General features: G+C 52.4%; 2 protein-coding genes across 3 annotated transcripts; one reads left to right on the top strand and one right to left on the bottom strand.

Annotated features, from left to right (window-relative positions):
* Nucleotides 1-1372: 1372 nt before the first annotated feature.
* Nucleotides 1373-10433, top strand: LOC131207371 (uncharacterized). Its single transcript, XM_058199986.1, has 7 exons — nucleotides 1373-2335; nucleotides 6192-6697; nucleotides 7321-7529; nucleotides 8809-9640; nucleotides 9711-9991; nucleotides 10051-10197; nucleotides 10279-10433. Exons 2-7 carry the CDS (start codon nucleotides 6435-6437, stop codon nucleotides 10395-10397), a joined length of 1851 nt encoding a protein of 616 aa, XP_058055969.1. The 5' UTR covers nucleotides 1373-2335; nucleotides 6192-6434; the 3' UTR covers nucleotides 10398-10433.
* Nucleotides 10434-11291: 858 nt separating this feature from the next.
* LOC131207990 (protein SERAC1) lies at nucleotides 11292-14965 on the bottom strand. 2 transcript variants are annotated; one of them, XM_058200632.1, is made up of 5 exons: nucleotides 14554-14965; nucleotides 14063-14385; nucleotides 13301-14002; nucleotides 12958-13230; nucleotides 11292-12680 (listed from the first exon to the last, which is right to left on the bottom strand). In XM_058200632.1, exons 1-5 carry the CDS (start codon nucleotides 14610-14612, stop codon nucleotides 11551-11553), a joined length of 2487 nt encoding a protein of 828 aa, XP_058056615.1. In that variant the 5' UTR covers nucleotides 14613-14965; the 3' UTR covers nucleotides 11292-11550. The 2 variants fall into 2 exon arrangements, with proteins under 2 accessions (XP_058056615.1, XP_058056623.1); XM_058200640.1 differs by having other exon boundaries at nucleotides 13171-13230.
* Nucleotides 14966-22208: the final 7243 nt, after the last annotated feature.

Genomic DNA, 22208 nt, shown 5'->3' with positions numbered 1-22208 from the left:
TATCAGATATACACCTCAGGTGGCCTGATAAACCCGGTATTTAGTGTCGGGCCGGTAGACGTTTAGATGCGATAGACTCGAAAAACGCGAATTAAGTAAGACCATAAAACTCTTGGGGTTGCTTTAATTTATGCTGTGTACGAGCTGTGCAATTCTATTTGTGCTACAAAAAGGCAATAGATACTTTCCCAAGCATTCATGGAAAATTGTTAGAATAAACTAACTCGAAAGGTCGCGGCACAATTCAAAGGACAATAACATTGTGAAGTGTCACGATGCGGTCATCGTAACGGTTTTCGAGTGCTCTTTATTAGAATGTAGGATTGAAAGGATTTTCTGTTTTCAAGAGGCACAGCTGACTCTAGGCACTTGAGGTGACGGTCTTAATCGGTCGGCTCTTCGACCGATACCCTTCCTCCGTACCATCAAATTGAAAGAAAAGTTCGTAGATTCAAAGCTAAATCGAAACGCCCGAAGCCCGAATGAGTGCACGGCCGATTGCATACTTGAAGGCGCCCTCTCGCCAAGCCAACCCCACGAAGCGCGCTTTGGCGCGGAAATTTGCAACCCCTTTCCGTTTTGCGTATTCTTTTTGCGTTCTAATCGCAACAACGCACCCTGACCAGCCTCACCAGCAACGTGGAGCGCGTATGGCGCAAGCGCATATGGCGCGGCGCAATTATTGGCAGCGTGACCACGTGCAGCCAGCGCGTTGTCGGTGAGAACGTTTATTGTTTGGTCGTCGCACCATCCGTCCCCAAACGGTGCTTCTTCCGTCGCGGCCGCGGGAAGTGAAAATATCTGGTCAAGGTGTGGGCGCGAAACGATTCGGAAGGAAATCACGCGAAGCGGGGCGCGATACGCCGTTCGTCGTTCTGTCGCGAAGTGCATTTAGCGCGGAACAAAGGCAAATTGGTGGTCGAAGTGGCACGAACACACGTGTATGCGGCACGTGCTTGTGTGCGTTGTGGCGACCACGATTTTTGGGAGCGCACACAAAAAGGAATCGCTCCGTTTGCTAATAGAGTGAAACAATATTTTCTTGTAAAAAAGAAGAACCGATAATTGCGTTTTGTAATTCCTTTGAAATGGTGATGGTGAGGTTGATGAATTATTCAGCTTCGGCGTTTAGTACCCTTTAGCTGCTGCTCGAAAGTGCAAATTGTCACAATTGTTGCAATTAAATGTGTCATAAATTTATGAAACGCTGCACAAACGCCCCACTCACACGACAAGCAGTGTAGCCGCGGTCAATTGTGCGCGCGCGTGTAGTGGTGGAACCGCGCTAGGGTTGATTGTTGAGCCGCGAGTGTGTTTTCGTGGTCAGTCGAGTTTTTCGTTTCGTCCCGAGCGCAAGTGTCGAAGTGCCGCACGCCGAGACGCACGCACGCCGCGCTGTGATCGTGCGCGAACCTGTGCCGCGGCCGCCTCACGCATTTGCCACGGGGATATCTCGTTCGTCACGGCTCTCGACCCCGTGCCACTTTCGCCTTCGAAACGTTCTCGTTCTATAACCCCCCCCACTTTGGGTCACTTACTGTCTTATCTTATCCCCTGGTGAAACCGAGCGGTGAGTGACCTTGGACGGACGGTGCCGCGTTGAATCGAAAAGTTTAAATTCAAACCCAACGAAATTGTGCAACGCAAACACGTGGGCCTGTTCTCGGTGGGTGCCAAAATGTAACGCCAAAGCGGTGGGAGCAGCTGTGAGTTAAAGTGTGATTTAAGGAGGCTCCTCAAACCCGAGTTCGGATGGTGTTCCGATTGTCAACCCGTTCGCCGTTGGGTAGTTCGCGGAAGCGCTATTAGAACGGGCGCGTAATCGAACGTATGCGTGTGTTCCCGTTGCGTTGCGTCTGTCACCTCTACCAACGCACCGGATTATGCGTGTGACTAGCCGTTAGAAGCAACCGCCGAAGGAACCGAATAAAAATCATAAAAAACGCATCGTGGGGCGCCCGGTTTTTTTGGTGGTTCAGCATAATATGCGTAACTTCGGCACGCAGTTCCCTTTCGCCGTTGACGCCAGCGTGTATAAGTGTGCGCATATTAGGCAATAGATGACTCCCCCGAAGCCAAAGCGTGTGTCTCGCCTGTAATAGTTCGGCCTGTTGGCAATCCGTCGTCGTCGTCGAAGGGATTAGCTCGGCTCGGTGGGGGCGACACTTTCGGTTTTGAGGGCGAGCGTCTTTTTGGCGCCCAAGACGACGATCGTCCGCCCGCGATCGCGATCATCAACCGTTGTCTCTGTTGGTGATCCTCTTGCCGCGCGGAGTTGAACGTACGAATGACAGCCGAGTCGCAGACGGAAGCTGAGAAAGAAGCGCGTTTCAAGGTGAGTAATTATCGAAAAAACGATTATTTCGTGGAAAGATTTTTTTTGTCGGGAGGTCTTTAAACAGGAACATACAGCACCAGCGGTAGCGATACGAAGCGATCATCGATCATCGTTGATTCAAAACACTGTACGAGATTACTCAAAGGCGCGAGATGAGTTACCCTTTTTTACCCACCATTCAAGGTGATTATTATTTTGTTTTAAACCCGCATCAGCCCCTCGGGCCAAGTGTTTTTTTTTTTGCGATGATCTTAATGATTCGTGGAAACCAAATGGCCCCAGCAGCAGAGTGGGCATAGGGGGTCACAGAAGCTCGAGTCCTGAGAGACAACAAAATTCTTGTTACACATCCAACAGCCGACGGCAAACAACCGGCCCCAAAGGTGGGATAAAATTAGTTCCGTATCCGCACAACAAACAGCTGTCCAAATACTGGCACCCTCGTCCACCGGGTTTTAACAGGCTTTTTATCCTCGTCCTCCGGCCAGTGGTAAATAGTTTCGAAAAAAAAAACCGGGGTCCCCAACTGGGGCCGAGGAAGGTGGCCGGGCAGGAAAATGGTTCTTCGGTCAACGGAAAACAACGGCTAAAAAAACAAACACTGCACTACTTCCTCGGGGTGCCGACAGAGATAGGTCTAAAATTAGCCCAACAACTGGCGGCCGGAATAGACACCGAAGCTACAGATGACGGGGAGAGGCTAGTTTTGAACCCCCACCCCCCAGAGCCCAGACGGTGCTAAATATGATCGTAAACAGGTTGAAACGGTCGCGTCTAAACAGGGCCGGCACCGTCTTGGTCACGTCTTAATGCTGCTGTCTTCTGATAAGCCACCGGGCGGGGGCTACGATAGCCGATAGCAGCCCCGGTGGCGACCACTAATCTCCTGCGTGACGCGAAGGCCACCGAGTCCGAGAAAGTGCATCGTAAGCGGTGACGGCGCTGCCTGCAAGATGAGTGGGGTTTGAGTTCACTGAACTTCTTCCGTCCGCGGGGCTTTTAAGCTTTTTGGGGTCCTGTTTTTCGTTGGACACCCGGAACTATCGTTATCTTCTGTCGGAGCATCCATTGACATTTTAAAAGGTTTCCAAGAAATTCACTATGCCATTATCAGTCACCTCTTATGTGGGTCATCGGTAAAGTTCTCGGCGGGTCGCCCCAATGTAGTAATCGCTCGGAAAGTGCGGCTCATCTGAAACCATGTGGCTGCCACGGCGGACGGCGCAACCGCCGGCCTGAGCTTATCAGTTTCCTCCCATTGACGTCGATTAAGGATGGCGACACGAATGGCACATTTAATTGTCCACAAACCGAACCGATTTAACGACCGAAGTCGTGTGAAGTGGTTCGAATGAAGCATCACCAACACGACGACTGGCCGGAGATGATAACAGCCTGTCGTGTGCTGTCAATCGGTTTAGAAAGTTTGCAAAAATAACGTGAAAGTCCGGCTGGCTCCCTGATGGCTTGGCTTGTCTGCTGGCCTGCCAATTACACCCAACCTGTACCCCAAGCTGGTAATTATTGTCCCTAGCTCTGGTTTCTTCCATACACGTTTTACGTGATCCTTACAAGCCATAATCTGGAACCGCACCACACTGGCGAGAGGGAACACCGTTCAGTGGTTCGTTATCGCCAATCATCCTCCGTGTATTGTCATCTGGTGGGTATTCATTATCTCACAGCCACGGAGTGATAAGCGACTGCCACCGCCTAACCGGCGATTAAATCTCAAACCTCATCAAAAACGGCCATCGAAATGGGGAGCCGATCGTCAGTGAACTGGACGAAGCGACAGATACAACTGCATCTGGTGAATAATTTATTCCCCCTTATGCAAATGAGAGCTACTTCTTGAGCGCCCGAGAATAAATCCAGGGACCGGCGGTGAAACAGATGACAGTAAAAATTAGAAACCGAGAGGCGAGTGGCTTCAAGTTACGCGCTGCGAGAACAGGTTCCGGAACGTGACTTTGGACGTCAGAGCGTAGCGATTGAAAAATAGCCGCACTACCTAGGCATTTGAATCCAGTTGGCCAGCCCGTCTCTCTGTAGCATTATGTGATCGTGCGTTGTGGGGTCTATTAGCCGCCGCTGGTTGGGGTGTCGTGAGCATAGAAGCGAAAGATAAGGGAAGCTTACATAGCTCAGTAGTGTAGATGAATTCCTGGCACGGCGGCCTCGCACTATCGGGGCCGGGGGTTGCCGCAAGTTGATAAGGGTTTGTGATAGGTGTGTAAATGTCTGTATTGAAACAGTGACTTCATGCTGCAAACAAGGGTATTCACTGTGATCATTCCGGTCTCCGCCAAATGCTTCCGCGTTCGTGCAGATCTCTGGAAGGCGCCTAAGCTCAAAACAATCAAAACTGTAGCACCGGATGGTGGACTATGAGTTGAGGCTATGTATCGAGGCGGGGGCAAGATAAGAAGGTTGGGCCACAAGTAGGTTAACTGTACTGCTGTGTACTTCACGTACTTATGAGTTGGCCAGTTTTGAAGAGCCTCTTTCCAGGGCTAGTGAATGATTCACCTTGCGATGAACAGTTCATGGACATCCACCATAAATCAGCTGTAGGATACGTCGATAAAGACCGCCGGGGTGAAGCGAAGGGTTCGACCTTGGACTTTGATTGCATATCGTGGCAACCAAACGTCAGAAAGTGCACCAAACTGCCTACGCCGCCGCCGCCGCCACCACAAACGATACGAATCGTTGCTTTGGTCAGCAACCCTCAGGCAATCGATTACGGCACACCGGTAACCGCGATACCGCGGCGTGTGAGGGGCCCGGGAGGGGGTCTCAGCACGCGCCACCAATTGGCCAAAGTGGCGTAAAAATCGTTTCCTTCAGGCCGGGCGCAATAGACTATTGATTCGACGAACGTTCGATTGCGGTCAGTGTTCGCTGGGGGAGGGTTCGCAGGTCACATGTGTCAACACTGTCGCCGAAGGAGAGCTACGAAATCGAGGTTGACTGCAAGTTCTCGATGAGACCAAAAACTAAATCACCCTCACGAAGGGTGCGTTAGGCAACGCTGACGTCATAGGAAAACTAGAAACCGAAGCGCAACAAGGGAAACGCATCCACAATAACCGCAACACAAACCGAACCGCTAATTATTCAACCGAACCGAACCGGGGCTGCTCGGAAGGGGTGCTTCTGCATGTTGAGCCTTTGTGCGAGGTTTCTGCGATATAAGCGGAAGTTGTCCGATCCGCGGGTCGGTCCGCCACACGTTTCATTCGGCGGCCCGCGCAAGGTGACCTGAAGTCGCGGATTGCGCAGGTGAAACGAACCGAACCCTTCTTCATGGCGCTCCGTGGTAACGGAATTGATTTTTCTTCCTGACTCTGTGCCCATTAATCAAACAACAGCAGCAGCAGTTGTGGGTTGACAACTTTCACAAGTTCCCTGTATCAGGCAGTGATCAGATCCTTTTTTTGAATTATGTAAAGCGAGAGTCGGGTGGCAGCTGGAAGATCACTCAATGAGCACCGTCTCGCATGTGATCACTGCTAATCAGCTGTGGCCGAGCATCTGATAGAGTCACGTTTCTCTCCTATAATCTCCTGACAGCCTGTTGGGTAGGTTAACCTAATTCCCCAGTATTCTCCCAGAGAGGCGCGTGATCTTGCCCACTGATTGTGAGCTGCCCACGGTGATTGTCCGCTAAAAACAATCGACTGAATACACGTTCCCTCTGTCTCTCTCTTCATCCGTCAATGAATGCTGTCCGATCCCTGAAACAAAACCTTTCCTCCCTGTGCTCCCTCGGGCATAAAGTCAATTGACCGACCGCGAGTTCAACCGTACACTAACGACCTGTCCATACGTTTTGCATGCATTTCAGATCAATCAACTCCAATCAAGTGCCCGGAGTTACGGAGTTACCAACCGGGACCCCAACCTAACCTCTAAACACCGAAAAGTCCAACAAGGGAACTCGGCACTCCAGAAACACCGACGAAGACGATGCACCGCGCTCAAGTGGCGTAAATTGGTCCCGATTGGTCCCGACTCCGCGACAGAGTAAGGTGCTTCGCCGTGAACATTTCCTTGACGATTGTGGCTCACCCCCCGGAATAAGAGCTTAATGAACGCTACAAACTCCGGCACCGGCAGCGTCCCGGTGGGTTGTCTATTGTTTAGTGCCACCGATCCCACCGGTGCGCTGATCAATAGCAACGCGAGAAGCAACCTGGCGATGGAACCACCCAGGATGTGGAAAGCCGACGAACCTTCGTGTGGCTTTGCGGACAGCAAACTTCCGCTGACGGTTTGTGCCAACATGGCGGCGGACAGTTGTTACGAGGTGTCTATGACGGGCAAGGCGAACGACGGAGCCGTCGCGGTGGAGTAAGTATAATGCTGCTACATCCATCAGCGTGTCTGGCTTGGCGTAGGAAATCGCCTCTAGTTTCCCCGCAGGTTATCTTATCGAAAGATAGTTCAGTTAGGGTTGACTCATTAGAAAAATTTCCATACCGCGACCTGAGCAGCCGACGGCGATCAATCGACAGCTCCGTTCAGTTCTCAGGCTCTCAGATAAAAATGGATTTTCACACGTCCTAATCGCAACGCACCCTCCCAACCCGAAAAGCCGGTGCCAAATCAGTACGGGGAGGATTAGGCGCAGGAAGTTAAAGGGGCGGATGGGTCCGATAAGCATCGATCGCTTGGTAGCAGCTGTTCCGCGCGGTCCGGCTATCAGTTGATTATCGTTAGCAACAACACGGAAACGAGCGGACGCGCGTTTATCAACTCGTTCGCAAATATCTTACTCCATCAGGGTTGATTTAGTGTTGACGCGAAGCAAAGTAGGGCAAGTAGACAGCGGACAAACAGAACAAAGTCGGAAGATATGCGCCAGAGATGTGTGCCAGGCAGGTGCCTCCCACAGATCGATACGCCGCGGCTAAGCGATTGACACTTTTATAAATACTTCGCCACTAAAAGGGTTTCCCACGTTCCATCTGCAGCACACCGAACAATCGCATTCGCATGGCACTGGGAGTGCTGATCCGGCTGATGCTTCCCCTGACGCACGGTGTCGCACGTGGCTGGAAAGGACTCCGGGGCCTAAGCGTGCTCGCGCTGCTCCGGAAGGTACGGGAAAGCCAAGGACTACTGACGACACTGTTTGCCTTCGCCGCCAACACGGTTTCGATGAGCCTTTCATCGGTGCAAGGTAAGCGGGCGATCGGAACGACGGGGCCACGTGGTGCACGCGGCGAACGAATGTAGCGAACGAACAAACAGAATCACCGAAGGACCGTATGTACCACCCGCTGACTTGAGGTATATTTTCGTGCCACGGTGTCAACAACCCGGCCCGTTGCACCGTCATCTCGGTGGCCTATTTCACGCGGTGTCCGGCCGGGGGTTGGACTGCCAGCGGCGCTGCAGTTCCTTCAGCATTTCGCGCAACTCGGCGAGCAGCGCGTTACGCAGCGCGTTCAGATCTTCGTACCGGCTGATGGTGGCGTTGACTGTTTGCAGCAGTGCCTGCAGCTCAAGGTCGCGGCTCTGGCCACTTGCCGGCACATCGATATGCGGACTGGGAACCACTCCTTCGACGCGGCTGATAACGGCACACAGTTCGATCAGCACGAAGGCAGCAATCACGAGGCAGCGCGCGATGCTCTTCATTTCGTTTGCGCAAAGTGAAGCCGCCTTTTTACACTGCGGCACGTGTCTCTTATATTGTTCGGCGGGGGGCATGTGATAGAAATCGCACTTTGATCACCAAAGGGTATGCCCATTAGTGGTTGCGGGAATCGAAAGCCGTACGCCAAAACGACTGAATAATGGGATCCAATTGGATGGTACGCGATCTGGCTCGCAAATTAAAAATCAATCAGCAACTTGTTAGGTGAAAACCTGAACTTGAACTTGAAATTGTTTAAAATTGCGAATTTATTTATCGACCCTGAACTGAATCAAGTGTTTGTAGAATGTCCCCCGATGATGAGGGAAAATACGGAAACTGGCCACTCCATACACGACGGTCTCATGGTCCGTTCACTTATGTAACGAGCCACTTCAGACATAATAGCGACGGCGATGTTATCAAACTCAAACAAATCCGCGCTGCTCGGTCGAGGTTTCGTTTATGTAAAAGTGCGAAAACAACCCCCCAAGTAACCTTCAGTCAGGGGCCAGTGGACATTCCAGACCATCCAGCCTAGGTGTCGGTAGAAAATTAGCTATCATCCGGCTCGTGCCGGTTGATACGTCAGGAATCGATACGGGTTGGGATAAAAATAATTCCAATCCAATTAGCCGCGGCTGGTGGCCGCGCTCAGGGTTCAGGTGATCAAGGTGCCACCAAGGGCCCACCATTCGGGTTTGAGCGTTCGTGATGGTCGCCCCAGACCACGTCCGGACGTCGTTCGCCACGATCGAGTGGCCCATCGCTAGTCAGCAACTTTCGTCCTGTCTCACCTGGTTACTACTGATCGTTCTAGTTGCCCACCGGATCGATCCGTTGCTGCGTGTGATCAAACTGCGCAAGGACTCCACGTCGACGGCGATCAAATCACCGGACCTGCAACCCGCCGCCACCACCCCCCAACAACTGCTCGCCGTAGCTCGAGTACCCCGACCGCTCTCGGAACAGTGTGTCGATCTGGTGGTGCTAGCGGAACCGCCACCGGGTGAACCGATCCGGGCCGACATTGTGCTCATCCACGGACTGCACGGATCGCTCGTGAACACGTGGAAACAGGGCCTGTGGAACAGTGAGGGGCGCCTGGTCAACTTCGAGCGTCCACCGAAACCTCCGCTGAGGCCTCCGAAACGGCAGCGCCATTCGCGGGCGAACCTTTTCGGACCACCACACATTTCGAAGCGACCCAAGTTTGATGCCGTACCGGCCGTTTGCGTACCTTGCGTGGACTTTGCGAGCGACGAGAGCCTGTCGCCCGATGGCGCCTACAACGAATCCCGGTCCACGTCGTACGAGTACGCCCAGCAACGGTTTACGTACGAATGCGGAGAACCGGACGAGGTGCACTTTGCCGACGACGTTGAGTACAGCTTTCCGACCTTCCGATTGCGGCTCGAGGAGCAGGATCGTCGAACGCGTGGAAGCGCGGAAGTTCCGGAGTCGGCCTTCGACGCCAGGCCGATCAGTGGCGGTAAGCGGAGGGTACCGAAACCGAAGAAGGACGCCAACTGGTCCGCTTGCTGGCCGGGCGATTGGTTGCCACTGGATTGTCCCGGAGTGCGCGTGATGGCCCTGAACTATACCACCGATCCGTACCTTTGGCGACCGGTGTGGATCACCAAGCGGAACAGGTAGGTCGGATCGTGGGGTGTGCGGCCACGACGAGTCAGTTTTTCTAAATGTTCTTCCCCCTTTTTGCAGATCGAGTCTGGTGGATCGTGCACGGGAGATGAGCGATCTTCTGATAGCCAAGGGTGTCGGCCGGGGCCATCCGATCGTGTGGGTTGGCCACTCGAAGGGTGGCATCTTTATCAAGCAAATCATCGTGGACGCCTGGGAGAGTGGCCGACCGGCCGCCGAACCACTGTGGCGCATGTCCCGCGGAACCTTCTTCTACTCCGTACCGCACCGGGGTTCTCCGCTGGCCGACTTCAATCTGCCACTGCTGCGGCAATCGGTGGAATTGCTGGAAATACAAAAAAGTAAGTCGTCGACAGCTACGACCCCCCAGCTCTGTGACCCTAAGCATTGATCGTTTCAGATTGTCCAAGTATTCTGGAGCTACACAGTCGCTTCGTGGCCCTGTACCACAGTGGTCAGCTGAAGATTGACGTGTTTAGCTTCGTCGAAACGGCCCTCACGCTTATGTCCGTACTGTACCTGCGCATCGTCGGGATCGATTCAGCTGGTAAGCAGTCCGTTAGGCGCCCGCAATCTTTAAAGTGTCCCCTTGGACGTCTCGACTGAAAGGATGTTTTCTCTCCCATAGATCCCGGTATCGGAGAGGTCTGTGGTGTGCATCTGGATCATCGAGAAATATGTAAGCCTCGGAGCCGCGGATGCATTCTTTATACGGAGCTGGTCAAAATGATCAACCGTGTAAGCTAAAGGGCAACCAACAGAGAGAGAGTTGCGGCGTGTTTGAAAGAGACCAGCAAAGGAAATGGCAGTGTCATCCTTTCAGGAGCGTTTAAAGCAGTCGCAAGTCGGATATTTGTTTTAAAATATTTTACTAAGATCAAACGCAGTTACCGGTTTTGCTACACGAAGGGCCGCCGGGAGATCGATCAAGGACCCGGGGTTATTTGTTTCGTTATCGCTTGATTTACCTGTTATGTTTTAGTTATATGTTTCATGCGTGTGTTTTACGTTTTTTGTACCATAACTTACCTAAGTACCTAAGTCAACACTAGAAGCTGCTGCAGCAAACAATAATTACCGTAATAAGGTGCGCCCGTAACGCGTGTGTGTGGTTCGAGAGAAGCAGCAAAGCTGCTCCGGTGAAGGATCGCGATCGGATGGTGATCCTTCGGCCAACGTATGCCAGATGCTAGTTTGTGATACACGGTTAACTGTTACAGCAACGGTAAGAATTAGCTATTGTCGTTAGGGAAAGAGGAATGATTAAGCATCACGAGAGTCTATTTCACGATCATCCTTCACTCTTTCCCACACACTTCTCCCAAAGCCACCAGTCTGTCGATCAGCGAAAAAGACGAAGAATGCTAATGATGAAAAAAGACAAAATTCAAAAATTGCCAATGTCGTTATGTTGCATTCATTTCCGAAAGAAAGTTAAGAGGATGAACGCTTCTGCATCGTTGCCATTTCGTTGTTAACGATGATCATTGGGGCGAAACGTATTCTTCTTATATCCCATTCGATGATCACCTTTCTTAATTCAAATTTATTAGCAAGTTGCTAATACAGTCAAACGGGCTATCATTTGTCACAAATGAAGAAGACCAATTGCCATTATTATTTATCAAATACAACGGTTCAGTTCCTTTTATTGTTGCTAAATACTTGCACGGTATAAAAAATCTTTGTCATAATGCTTTGTAACAGGTTCTCTCCCAGTCGGTAGTGGACCGGCCAGTTTTAAAAATAAATAGATTCAAGACCGAGAGACGGTGAGCTTCACTCTCGATCGCGTTTGTGTTTGTACGCGCTACAAGCACTTATTAATAGAGTTCAGGCGGCCAACGAGTCGGCATCACAGCCCTGACGTTGGTCAATCCCTGCGCTTCCGAGCGCGGATTTAGATGAAAATATTCATCAACTGCTCGAACTGCTTCAGCTGAGTGTAGAGCATTGAAAGGGCTGTTGACGCAGCTCCGGCGGCTGTGGTCTTTCGCGTGCCATGGTAAATCTGCGCTGCATGGTTGGCACTCTGTACTTTTGCCTCTGGGGCGGGCTCATGCTTGCTCGTCTGCTCTCGGATAGCTCCCTCTATTGCGCCACGGAGCCGCTGGTAGAGGAACGATTGCCGGCAGAACGGTTTGCTGAGATTCAGGTGATCCTCGCTGGTGAGGTAAAAGTCTCCGGCATCGATGCGAGCCGAAGATTCCGGTACGACGTGGATGGACAGCTTGAAAGACGTCAGGAGGGTAGGCTTGCCCTCGCCAAGGCTGATGATTTCGGGTTTCCGCGGTCCCAGATGATCGATCGCTCGGAGGAACGTTTTGTTAAGATGCAGCAACTGGGTCGAGTTTTCCTCGAGTTCACGGACTTCTACCGAGGGCCACACTAGCGCTGAAGTGTGTTGCTTCAGCTTGGCCACACTGCTTCCTCGGTGCGGTGTGCCAAGGAACATGACCACTTTGGAGTTTTCCGCAAGCCGTCTGATCCGTGGGTCACTGCTTTCGAGTGCCTGCACCATAATGCTCTTGATCAGCAGGCCACCCATCGAGTGTCCCACCCAGATGATTGGGCGATCTTGTCCAACGTTCGAGGTGGCCAATTTTTCCAGAAACTCAGAGGCACGCTTCTGCAGCTTGCCGTCGTACTTCTCGCACGGGCAGCCCGTCGCGGACCACTGGGACAGCGAGGATTCGTAGTTGAGACCCAGAACACGAATGTTGGGAAAGTCTTTCGGGAGCCATTCCATTGGCCAGCAGAACGATCGCTGACCAGCATCGAGAGGTTCCTGCAACCAGCGCTCACCGGAAACGCTGAACGCTTCTTCCGAGGAGGTTCCGGTTGGCCGTTCTTCGCCTGCAAGTGGAACGTCCGGATAGACGACAGTCCAGTCGGAACTGAGCGGTTCCTCCTGCTGTAGGGCTTCGATGAGCTCTTTGGTTTCGGTATCACTGATCGACGGATCGCGCGTTTTCGGTGTGGTCGACTCTTGGAACGTAAGCAGCTCGTCTTCGTATGCCGTTATGCCCTCTGCAAGGAATGAAACAAAAATAAATTTGTAAGAATAATTAAGGTTAAAACGGAGGCCCAAGCAGGATGATCGATTGTGAAACCAAAAACGTGTCCTCGTCAAACAACTAGTACCGGAATGAATGAATGCCACCACTCGCTAGCCACAACAAAAAGGTGTCGGTGAGCTAAATGCCTGATTTTGGGAGCTGGGATAGGTCCTTTGGCGAGGAATGGGAGGAAAGCAGCGTTAGAACGTAACGTTACAGAGCCTGTGCACGTCTCGCTCTCCGCTTACCTTCTGCAGCATCCTCTCGCTCCTCGAAGGAAGACTTTTTTGCAGACCAACTCCAGCGGGTTCCACGGAACGCGGGTTCCTCGGCAGGCTTTTGCGACGGCCGATGAGCGGCAATGGCGTTTGCGTTTGTCGTCGGTGTCGGTGAAGTAGTAGTAGTGGTCGTTTGTGGAGGACTTACGGAGGACACTAAGTGAACTGACGTGTGTTTCTTACCTAGCAGACTGGCGGCCTGTGGTTTGAGATCCTTCTGACGCCACGTCACAAACACACCTCCTGTAAGAATAAATCGACCCAATTATTGGCAAATCCGGTACTTCACGGTCAATGGTCATTCAAAGCTCACCTAAAAGCCCATGGATAAATACAACATCAACGGCAGGTTTCGCTTGTTGGCGTCCGCGAGGGTGCAGCGGATACACCTTCGGCGCGTAGCGGAACCCATTCGGATCGTCCTGATCGAGATTCTCGAGCGTTAGATCGGCCGTCACCTGAATGCGCATATCAACATCGCGCTTCCAGCGCGCCAAAATATGAAGCCAACCGCTGGCGAAGAACTCATAACCGCGTCCCTCGAATGCGGACAGGTTCGCCACCACCCGGCTGACCAGCAGCTTCATGTCGATGTCGTTTTGGAACAGTTTCTCCACCTCGATCAGCTGCAGCAGGCCACCCGATTCGATGATTCGCCGACAGTTCTCTTCACCTTCCGCACCCATCAGGCCGGTCAGGTGTACCAGGGCGCTGAGGGCCTGTTTAAGCTGATCGTACTCGAATCGCGAGGGCGACATCTGATACGTCACCTCATCACCATCCGGTTCGCGGATGTGTCCCGAGCTGCCGAACGTTTGCTCGAGCGCATACTCGGCGCACTTGTGCGGTTTGAGCAACTCGAGCAGTCCTTTCATTTCCCCCAGTACCTCACGCATCTGCTTGAAGACTCCGTACTGGCGCGGCGGCAGGAACCAGCGTGTGTCGCTGTGGCAGCGAGCGAGCGAAATGGCCGTCTGGTAGTCGCAAAGCTGTGCCAAGTGCTGGAAATCCCAATCTAGCGGAAGAAGCATACTTTAGTGCCAGGTCGGATGTTAATCCCGTTCCCGGAACTCACCCTTCAAGTGATCGATCTGGGCAAGCTGCTGCACTGCCTTCAAGCGCTCCGTCTGGTTGCCCTGCTGGGCGATCCGCAGCAACCGCCAGGCCACCGAGTGTTTCAATGCTTTCCACCATTTCTCAAACGGCTGAACAATGGCGCTCATCAGCCGGTTCCGGTTCTCTTCGTGGGCCGCTCGTTCGCGCAGCGATTGGCGGTAAATGTGGTGTTTGATGTAGATGTAATCAGGGCGCTTCCGATCGATGTCCAGGGCGCGGGTGTCAACAAGCGAGGTTAGTGCTGCATAGGTCCGGTATGCCTCGTAGCTCAGTACGCCCACCCTAAAAATAGCGAAGGGATGTTGTTGTTTTCACGCCATTAGTTCATCGGTGCGGAAGCTATCTGCTGCTACGCAATTCGCGAATCCCCCACCATCCGCTGGCGCCGTCTCAAGGCCGCCTCGGGGGTGTGTCCGGTGGACTTGTTTACTACTTCACGCGTCTACTTACAGCGAAGCTACGCCGCAACCAGAGAAGAGTTTCGCGCACCGCTTGTACTCGATTTGCATGGTTTTTAAGTGTCTTTCGAAAAGTCTTTTTAGCGTGTTCCGCGCTCTCGCTTGTTGTGGGGAACTCTTTCTTCGCAAGCTGATTGTTGCTTAGTGCGACATTTCTGGATCACGAACAAACGGCACAAAGAATTTGGATTCAACACGGATGCAGATCCGGATTTCCTGTAGATTCTCGCGCCTACTTAGCAGAAATTAAAGGCACTTTTCGACTCGCGACGTTCACAAACTTTTGCACTTTCACTCACTTGTTCTCACTTTTGCACTTTCACGATAAATCTGTGCTTCCTGCACTGGAAAAGTCTGCGTTTTGATAGTTCTTTCTCTTGGGTGGGCACGTCTTGGGTGCGCCTTCACGTTTGCACTTTTGGTGGTCAGATCTCGCGTTTTCTGACTAATCGCCTCGGCGATCAGGCGCGCCCTTTTAAAGGGTTGCGCCGATGTTTTCGTCAATGATCGCCCGAGACAACAACACAACACATCACGCCATCAGTGAAAAAGAAAAAGAACACGAATCACCACGAAGGCAGAAAAACAAATATCCACCCTATTATGAAACTCGAATCGAGAACTCGAACGATCGAGTGAACACAGTAAGAGAGAAAGCAGAATACAACAAGAGAGAAGGCAGAAAGAGAAAGCTAAAGCAAAATGAACTCAAATGACCGTTCGAGTTTCGAGTTCGAGTATCATAATGCAGAAAAACAAATATGTTTTCTTGGCGATGTGCGCAGGGTTGCCTTGCATGGTGCCGAGGCAAGCAGCCCTGTCAACCGCAACATGATTGTCGAACTTTTTGAGGTTATACAAACTTTAGCCTCCCTTTTCGTTTGGTAATCTCGTTTCTATTCTGTGAGCCAATTTAGTATCGTTAAATCAACACAACTAACACGGATCATTCAATGTCCAACTGCTGGCCTGAAGCGGAAGGTTTCCTACCCCCGGTGTCGTTTGACAGCTCCGCAATCGTTCGTCGCTGGCAGCACTGTCTCGGCCTCATTTTGCGCCAACAACTTTGCTCTCCGCTCTTCACGGAGAGAAAACAGAACGGGAAGGCAAAAACCGGAGACTGGGAACGCCAGAGGTTTCCAAACCTTCAGTCGGTCAGAAAATAGACAGAGACGGGCGGCCAGACCGAAGAGAGAGACGAGAGCAGCCAACCTACGAAAATTCCGTGCGAACAGGATCGCGTGCGTTCCGCTCGTTGTGTGAATAAAAGTTTCACGCACGGCCTCGGGAGCAAAACAGGCGAATCGTGGTGTGCCGTACGTGCCGAAGTGCGTGACGAATAATCGCATCGCAGTAGCAGCAGCTGGTGAAAAGTGTGCACGAAAAGTGTCCGTGGTCTGATGGTGAGTTCGCCGTGGGAAGGAAACCATTTTTGTTTTTCTCGCGCCCTGGCGGAATGAGAAACAGGCCAGAGTGCGGCAGGAGAGAGTGTGTGCCAAGAAGGATATGAGTGGGCGCGTGTGCCTGTGTGCGCCAAGATGCCCTCGATTGGAACGCTCCACAAACGTCTTCGTCTGCAAACAGTTTCCCGTGGCCGTGTGCTGAGTTCCGTTTTTCGAGATTCCCCACTGAAGAGGAATTTTCTCACCTGACCGAAGAAGGAAAATGCGACGATCTTGGTGATCTCGGTTGCCTTCGCTGGCCATCATCATCCTCATGGCTGTGCAATGCTACCCCGCTCTCGGCCACCCTCCCGCCCGCTCCCCCTCAGTGCGGATGTTGCTGGCTGTGGCGCGGTGTATGTGTTTGTGGGGCCGCCGTGAGAAGAGTACCGTTTGTTGTTTTTTTACTTTTCGCCTCTTCTCGTGTTGGCCGATTTTCAATTCCACCTCATCTTCATGGCGCCCCATCCGTCTGCGGTGATGTGGATGGGGAAGCGGGAGCGGGGAGTGAATGTTGTTTTTCGCTTTTTTCTCTCCCAAGCGAGTTCCAAAGAAAAAAGCTTCAGACGATCAGCGAGAAGTGCGAATTGTGCGTGTCCCTTCGCGTGTGTATGTATGTTGCGAGAGAGAAGCATAGAGAAACTACCCCGTGAGCGGGAGAGCAAACGTGTGCGCGTGAGAGCGAGAGAGAGACGGAGAGGATTTTGCTTAGGAGCTTAGTGTCTGTTTTTTTCTCCGCTCGTCGCGTCGTTTCTCACGCAACGGCGCGTGAGAGAGCATGAATGGGCGTGCGAGAGAATGAGACAGAGTGCTCGGAGGAGTGCTTTGTGGAGCGCGAGAGAGACCTATTCCGTTCCTATTGCGCCTTGGTGGTGGGATTAGAAACGAAAATGATAAAAACAACAACAGTCAACAGTGCAACCAAACAAACAATCCCCTCCCCACCCCACACTACACGCACACACATGCGCCGCTGCGACGTAGTAGCTGCCTTCGTGGCGAAATCGGATGAAATGTTTCCAAGCCCGACGATGATGATGTTGATCGCAAACACGGTCACAAGTTGCTGACAAAGCAACAACAAGGCCAACAATTGGGCAACCGCACGGCGAGCCTGGTGGCGCAAAGGAGACCGCCGCCCGCAGGAGTCGTGTTTTAGAAAACAACAGTGCGCAGTGTGACACATCGACAAACAAGTCGCGATTGATGTCAGCAAGAAACGGCCGCTTTCTACGATCAACATTTAATTAAAAGGGAAGCTCGCCATTTGGGGCACGCTCCAGCTGCGATTTCACTCGTATTACGGTTCCGGAACCTTCTTTGCGTAATTCGCCCTCTCTGAAAACCACAGTCCCCGACCGAAGTCGAAGAAAACCCCCGTCGAAGGTTATCGCCTCCTCAGCAACTTCCCGCCACCGACCGTCCGACCGTGTGGTGTTGTTTCATGAATGAAATTAAATTCTCCATTCCGTGCGCAATCTTCTTGCCAGGAGCAGTAGTGCATCCTCCGGCGCGGTGTTTATGTGAGGTTTTGCAATCGATCCGTTCCTTTCCTTCCCACGTCAATGCATCAGGCTCGTGCAACTGCATTGGGTGTGTTGATTAAACTGTCCTAAACGGCCACTCATTCGTTATCTTTCACAGCAATCGCAAGGTAAACAAACACAAAGTGCAGTGTGAGGCGAGAACGTGCGCGCCAAAAGAACAACCGCAGCGCAAATGTTTCTGCGCCGCGTTCGTGTGTGAAGTGAGCGTTCAAATATTCGCACAAAATCGGCCAACGAAAAAGGAAACATTAAAACATCCTACATCCTGCTGCCGGCTGCGAGCCGAGAAAGAGCCGAAGTTGCTGTAAAATATTTACAGCTCACTCCGGTGGTCGCCATGGGAGCATCATCGCAGCATCAGACGCATCATTGAAGCGTCTTCGAAAGAGAATCGGCGACCGAAACTGAAAACGAAGAAAACTTGCCACCAGCGCACAGGTGTGGAGAACTGTAAACAAATCGATAAACCGCAATCCTCGGACGGAAAGGAAAAAAAGTCGTCCGCTGCTGGAACGCGCGGCTGAGCGCATCTCTCCGTGTGTGCGACATTTACACCGCAGGAGGTAAGTTGAAGGACACACGTTGGCCGGCGGATGTTTGGCATCAAACATTAAATATGATCGTTTTAGGGGGGCCGCCGTCTTGTGTGTCCCGACCGGTTCGAGCGCGCACTTTAGTTTCAGAGGACTCCAATCCACCAATCCGTGCCCAGGGGGGCATGCCAAAAAATGCAACATCTTTTTTGCTTGGATGGGATTCCTCGGGGGCCGTTCGTTCGAGGTTAAATTGTTTGGGACAACATGTCGCAGGTGATTCTGTTGAGCGTAAATATTTTTCCACCTTTTAAAACGAGGCACACCGAGGTCGGTTTTTGATGGCACGAGGCCAACGTTGAATGCAAACTCTTTGCAAGCGCAAAGAGAATGCAGCGCTTTTTTTGCGTTGTCGAAACCAAAATAGCAAAATCCGCTTCAAAAGCAATCACGGCGAATTGGTTGCGCGGCGGAGACATCGGCCAAGTTATGAATGTTTTTCCTCCGGTTGTTGGTTTCTCACTGCTGCACGATGGCCAAAGTTTATTTTGCAGTTACATACGAGAGGTCGTACTGTTTTGATCCAAAATGCATGACCCGTGGGCGGCCGCCGTTGGGCGTTGTTTTGTGTTGTGCCCCCGTAAGGGTTGTTTGTTGCTGCGCCAATGCCTCCCATCTCCCTCTCTCTGTTTGTTGCTTAAACAATTTATTTTTAAAACTGTTGCAACTTCCGATGGAGCAAGGCAATACGATGGCGCTGAAAACAATATTGGACCGAACGACGGTGGGCCGATGCACAATAACATGCATAAACATTTCAGTGGCCGCCGCCGCCGCCCCGTGAATGAGGAGTGGTGTGTTGTGTGTCATTTGCATCCAGTGGCGGTCGGTGCAACTTCCTCCCCCCGCAACCCATGTGAATGCCGGGCCGGGCCGGGTTTTTGTTGTTTCAAATGCAAATGCCACACACCGAGATGATGCACCGCCGGCCACAAAACTCGGTTTCGAGGTTCGGTTTTTTTCTCGCCTCGCGCCTGCTATTTCTGTCCCCATGAATAAACTCGTTGTGTGTGGTTGTGTTTGAAAGAGAGGTTGGCCCCCAAACATCACCCCGCTTATCTCGCTGGGCGGCAGCATACCGAGCCCCGGTGGGTCGAAATTCATTCATTCTTCGGTTCGAGTGACGGTCAGCCCGCGCGACCATGTCTTCCCTGCGGCCCAGCGAGCGTTAGAGCGATGCCTATCTATCGTCCGGTCGCTGGCGCAGCGGTGACGTAATGTCTCCTGGTGTTGCGCTCGTACCTCTCGCGTATCGGACGACGGATCTTCCTTGCTTCGTGTGCATTATTTTGCCGTAAAAAAGCGATGGCTCAATCGTGCTCTGAAAGATGGCGATTTACACTCCGCTCGTCGCTTGTTTATGATGATGCACATTGGCTCCTCCTCGAAACGAAAGCTGGCGATGAACTTTCTAACGTTTTCATTAATCTAACGGTTTGACGGAATGGATCGAAAGAGATAGAGAGAGAGAGAGAGTGCAACTTTTGAATGCAATCATAGTGAGCGCAGAAAGTTCAGTTCACGGTGTTGCTCCACCCGGTGTTCACTTCCGGTGGTCTTTCTATTTTTCCAACTGCTGGATAGAGCGGACTGTGAAATGATCGTTCCGTGATATTTTTCCCGGTCGAACGAACAGGCACAATTCATCCGCTCGCGGATGATGCACACTTTTGTTGCCGCGAGTGGCTGATTGCTAATTCCGAATCTCCGTCGCGGCTGCTGCTATGGGGTGGCTACTTAGATCGGGTTTCATTTGCCAAAGTCAACAGGCTGTGTTTTGAGCCCCGTGCGCAGGGTTTACAGTGCGCTTCTCGGAAATACCCCTGAACCGGGCGCGTAATGCTTTTATGTGGCTTCAGTCGGTGCAGAATGTAAAATGTGAACCACCCGTTGACTTTGTGGTAAATATTTGCGTTTAGAGGGCTTCCGTGCGGTGAGTGAGTCATCCCATCTGAGGCGAGATATGGGTTTTGGTTTGCTACCAGATTTGCCGAAAGGTGCCTCTGACAGAAGATTAACCCTTTTATATGATGCGAGAGTGGTACCGTTTCCTGTCTTTTTTGGATCACATTATTCATTGTTTGCCTTACATTTTAGGTGTGTACCGTTGGGACCCTGAGGGGAGTGTGTTGCCATCACTGTGGGCGGCACTGTAGGGAATCGGATTCGTTATGCAGCAAAGAAGAAAACAAACCGGTGGAAGCACTACAAAGGCCAGGCCACGAACAGCGAGAAGAATGGACGGAAGTGAGCTGCGGTTTTCGGTGCGGAAACTTCCTGCCGAGATGTGCAATCGAGAGATCTGCCCGGCCGTGTCCAGGAAACTGGCGTTCGTTTTTTGCCCCAGCCAGTTTCTGAGGCATCATCTTTGGGTGTCCCGCACACAATCACGAAAGGGGAGACCTTGCGGCGACGGGGCGGATTCGCAACCGGTTGTGCCATTTTTTTCCGCTCTTCCTTCTGCGGTAAATAATGAACCAACCCCCCTACACGCTTTTGTGGGACCCGTTTGGCCCGATTGGTTAAGGGGAGGCGACCGCACACCGAACGGAAGTCAAGTCGAAGTCAAACGGCAAAGTGTCAGGTACGGCCAGCGCCGGGTCGCGCATTAACCTTCCCTTCGTTAGGCCGACTGTGTGGCCATTTTTCATGTAATCGGTTTCCGGTGGTCCGGCCCCGTCCACGATTTGGAAGTAACGACCCCGAAACCCGGGAGCGTTTTCTATGCTCCCGTGTGTTCCGCTGGCTGGCGGCGGGTGGTCATGTGATTTTGCGACAATCGGTGCCATTAGCCCGGCGGAGGGCTGCGACAGCGGAAATTACGTCAAGCCTCCGGCACCCCGGAATCTCCCTTACCCCTGGGTCTGGCGCTTCGCACGGCTGCTATCGATTGACGTTCGAGGCCTCCGCCGCAAACGAATCATCAACGGTGCCATCCATCATTCACGCGCGCGCCTTTTGACCACCACGACGCGTGTATTTGCGGAACGACGTTGATAGCTTCATTTAGTCGCAGACGGCCACACCCTGAGTGGCAGCCGGCTCGTAGCCCTAACATTCGGGGGACCTCTCTGGATAGCAACTGTCCGTCGAACAGCCAGTTCCGATTTGGTAATTTGCATTCATTTTCAAAAACGAAACGTTCAGGAGAAAGTGGCCGCTCGTCGTCCGTTCGGTTTACTTTTGCCGCAGGATTGGCGAGAGCGTAATTGAGGCCGATTTCCTGACGCGACGCGCGACGATAACGTCATCGCGCGCGCGGTTTCACCACCGGAAGTCGGCGGGCGGGCGGCACGCAGCTGAAAAAGCGAAAAAAAGGGTGGTCGAGATTCGGGTCACGTTTTTGCTGCAAACACGAACGGAAAAAGCTCCCATAGCACGCCACCGGTCGGTTGCGGTGATGAAACACGAAGGAAGTGACACCATTTGTCGGATGCCGGATGATAAACGATCCTCGGCGTTCCCCCCTGCACCCCCCGAACGGGGATCGTTTTGGGGCTGGGGCCGTTAAACCGGGCGGTTTGTGTGATTCGATTATGGGTTTTATGCCCGAAATGGCCCTTTGATGCGCGTCTGACTCACCGACGAGATTGTGGAATATTTACGTTTTTCGCTCTCCGCCTTTTGACGGCACGGTTGGGGCTTTAATGGGGAGGGCGCTGCCGCCTGGACGATACAGATTCCCACGTCACACGTCATCGCAGCACCATCGTGTAGGAGGAGTGCTCCGCGTATATGGCGCGGAGCAGGAAGATTAGCTTTTAGTTCGACTCCCCGAATGTGCCTCTCCAGTCGAGCGGAGGCTGATTCGGCATATTTTTATTATGGATGGCGGATGACAAATTGCTGTCAAATTCGGAGTTCGACCAACGGAAAAGTTCGGTGACACTCTGAACTTTGTCCGGTGTCGTGGGAAGGCGAAATGTGTCGGCTCCGGAAATCGGTCTTCCATCGGGTGGTGTGCGTGCCCCCCAAGCGAACAGGGTTTTATGTTGCGCCCCTTGGTGTGTCATCGCGGCCTACGCACGGTTCGGTCGCGAAGGAGGTTTCGGGTTGGGCCTTGCT

Source organism: Anopheles bellator, chromosome 1 (genome assembly GCF_943735745.2).
Source record: "Anopheles bellator chromosome 1, idAnoBellAS_SP24_06.2, whole genome shotgun sequence".
NCBI classification, from domain to species: domain Eukaryota; kingdom Metazoa; phylum Arthropoda; class Insecta; order Diptera; family Culicidae; genus Anopheles; species Anopheles bellator.
The sequence above is the reverse complement of the archived record's forward strand: the minus strand, read 5'-3'. Positions and strand labels throughout refer to the sequence as shown.

What these genes read in the sequence shown, in the direction of transcription:
- LOC131207371 (XM_058199986.1), top strand. Translation starts at nt 6,435, where the DNA reads ATGAACGCTACAAACTCCGGCACCGGCAGCGTCCCGGTGGGTTGTCTA. An exon ending in GACGGAGCCGTCGCGGTGGA is followed by an intron (nt 6,698 to 7,320) that starts GTAAGTATAATG and finishes TTCCATCTGCAG; the next exon opens with CACACCGAACAATCGCATTC. An exon ending in CGTCGGGATCGATTCAGCTG is followed by an intron (nt 10,198 to 10,278) that starts GTAAGCAGTCCG and finishes TCTCTCCCATAG; the next exon opens with ATCCCGGTATCGGAGAGGTC.
- LOC131207990 (XM_058200632.1), bottom strand. Translation starts at nt 14,612, where the DNA reads ATGCAAATCGAGTACAAGCGGTGCGCGAAACTCTTCTCTGGTTGCGGC. An exon ending in GGTTGCGGCGTAGCTTCGCT is followed by an intron (nt 14,386 to 14,553) that starts GTAAGTAGACGC and finishes CGCTATTTTTAG; the next exon opens with GGTGGGCGTACTGAGCTACG. An exon ending in GCGAGAGGATGCTGCAGAAG is followed by an intron (nt 12,681 to 12,957) that starts GTAAGCGGAGAG and finishes CATTCCTTGCAG; the next exon opens with AGGGCATAACGGCATACGAA.